General features: G+C 42.1%; 1 protein-coding gene across 1 annotated transcript in view; it reads right to left on the reverse strand.

Annotated features, from left to right (window-relative positions):
* Positions 1-204: 204 nt before the first annotated feature.
* The window catches only part of dnah9l (dynein, axonemal, heavy polypeptide 9 like), a 34975-nt gene continuing 34908 nt past the window's right edge, over positions 205-271 (reverse strand). Inside the window, exon 49 of the mRNA XM_030781786.1 lies at positions 205-271. This exon is cut by the window's right edge and continues 181 nt beyond it. Coding sequence (XP_030637646.1) covers positions 205-271 — 67 coding nt within the window.

Raw genomic sequence — 271 nt, forward strand, 5'->3', positions numbered from 1 at the left:
ACAATTCATATTTATCTGGTTTAATTTTCCTTCTTCCTCAGCTTACAAGTACAATGCTTTTCAACTTATTAATCACAAGAAAGAGAGAGAATACCATCTTTAGTCACCATGGTACTGTGTGTGAAGAACCATGAGAAAATCAGCCTTAACATGATCAACAACAGATCTCTGTATCCTTTGACCCTCTGCTAGGGCCTCTCCCGTTTACACACTGAGAAGCAAGGCGACTCCTGCCAGGATCCACTTGGCTGGTCTCTCTCTGGTCTTCAGA

This window comes from Chanos chanos, chromosome 8, assembly GCF_902362185.1.
Source record: "Chanos chanos chromosome 8, fChaCha1.1, whole genome shotgun sequence".
NCBI lineage: Eukaryota > Metazoa > Chordata > Actinopteri > Gonorynchiformes > Chanidae > Chanos > Chanos chanos.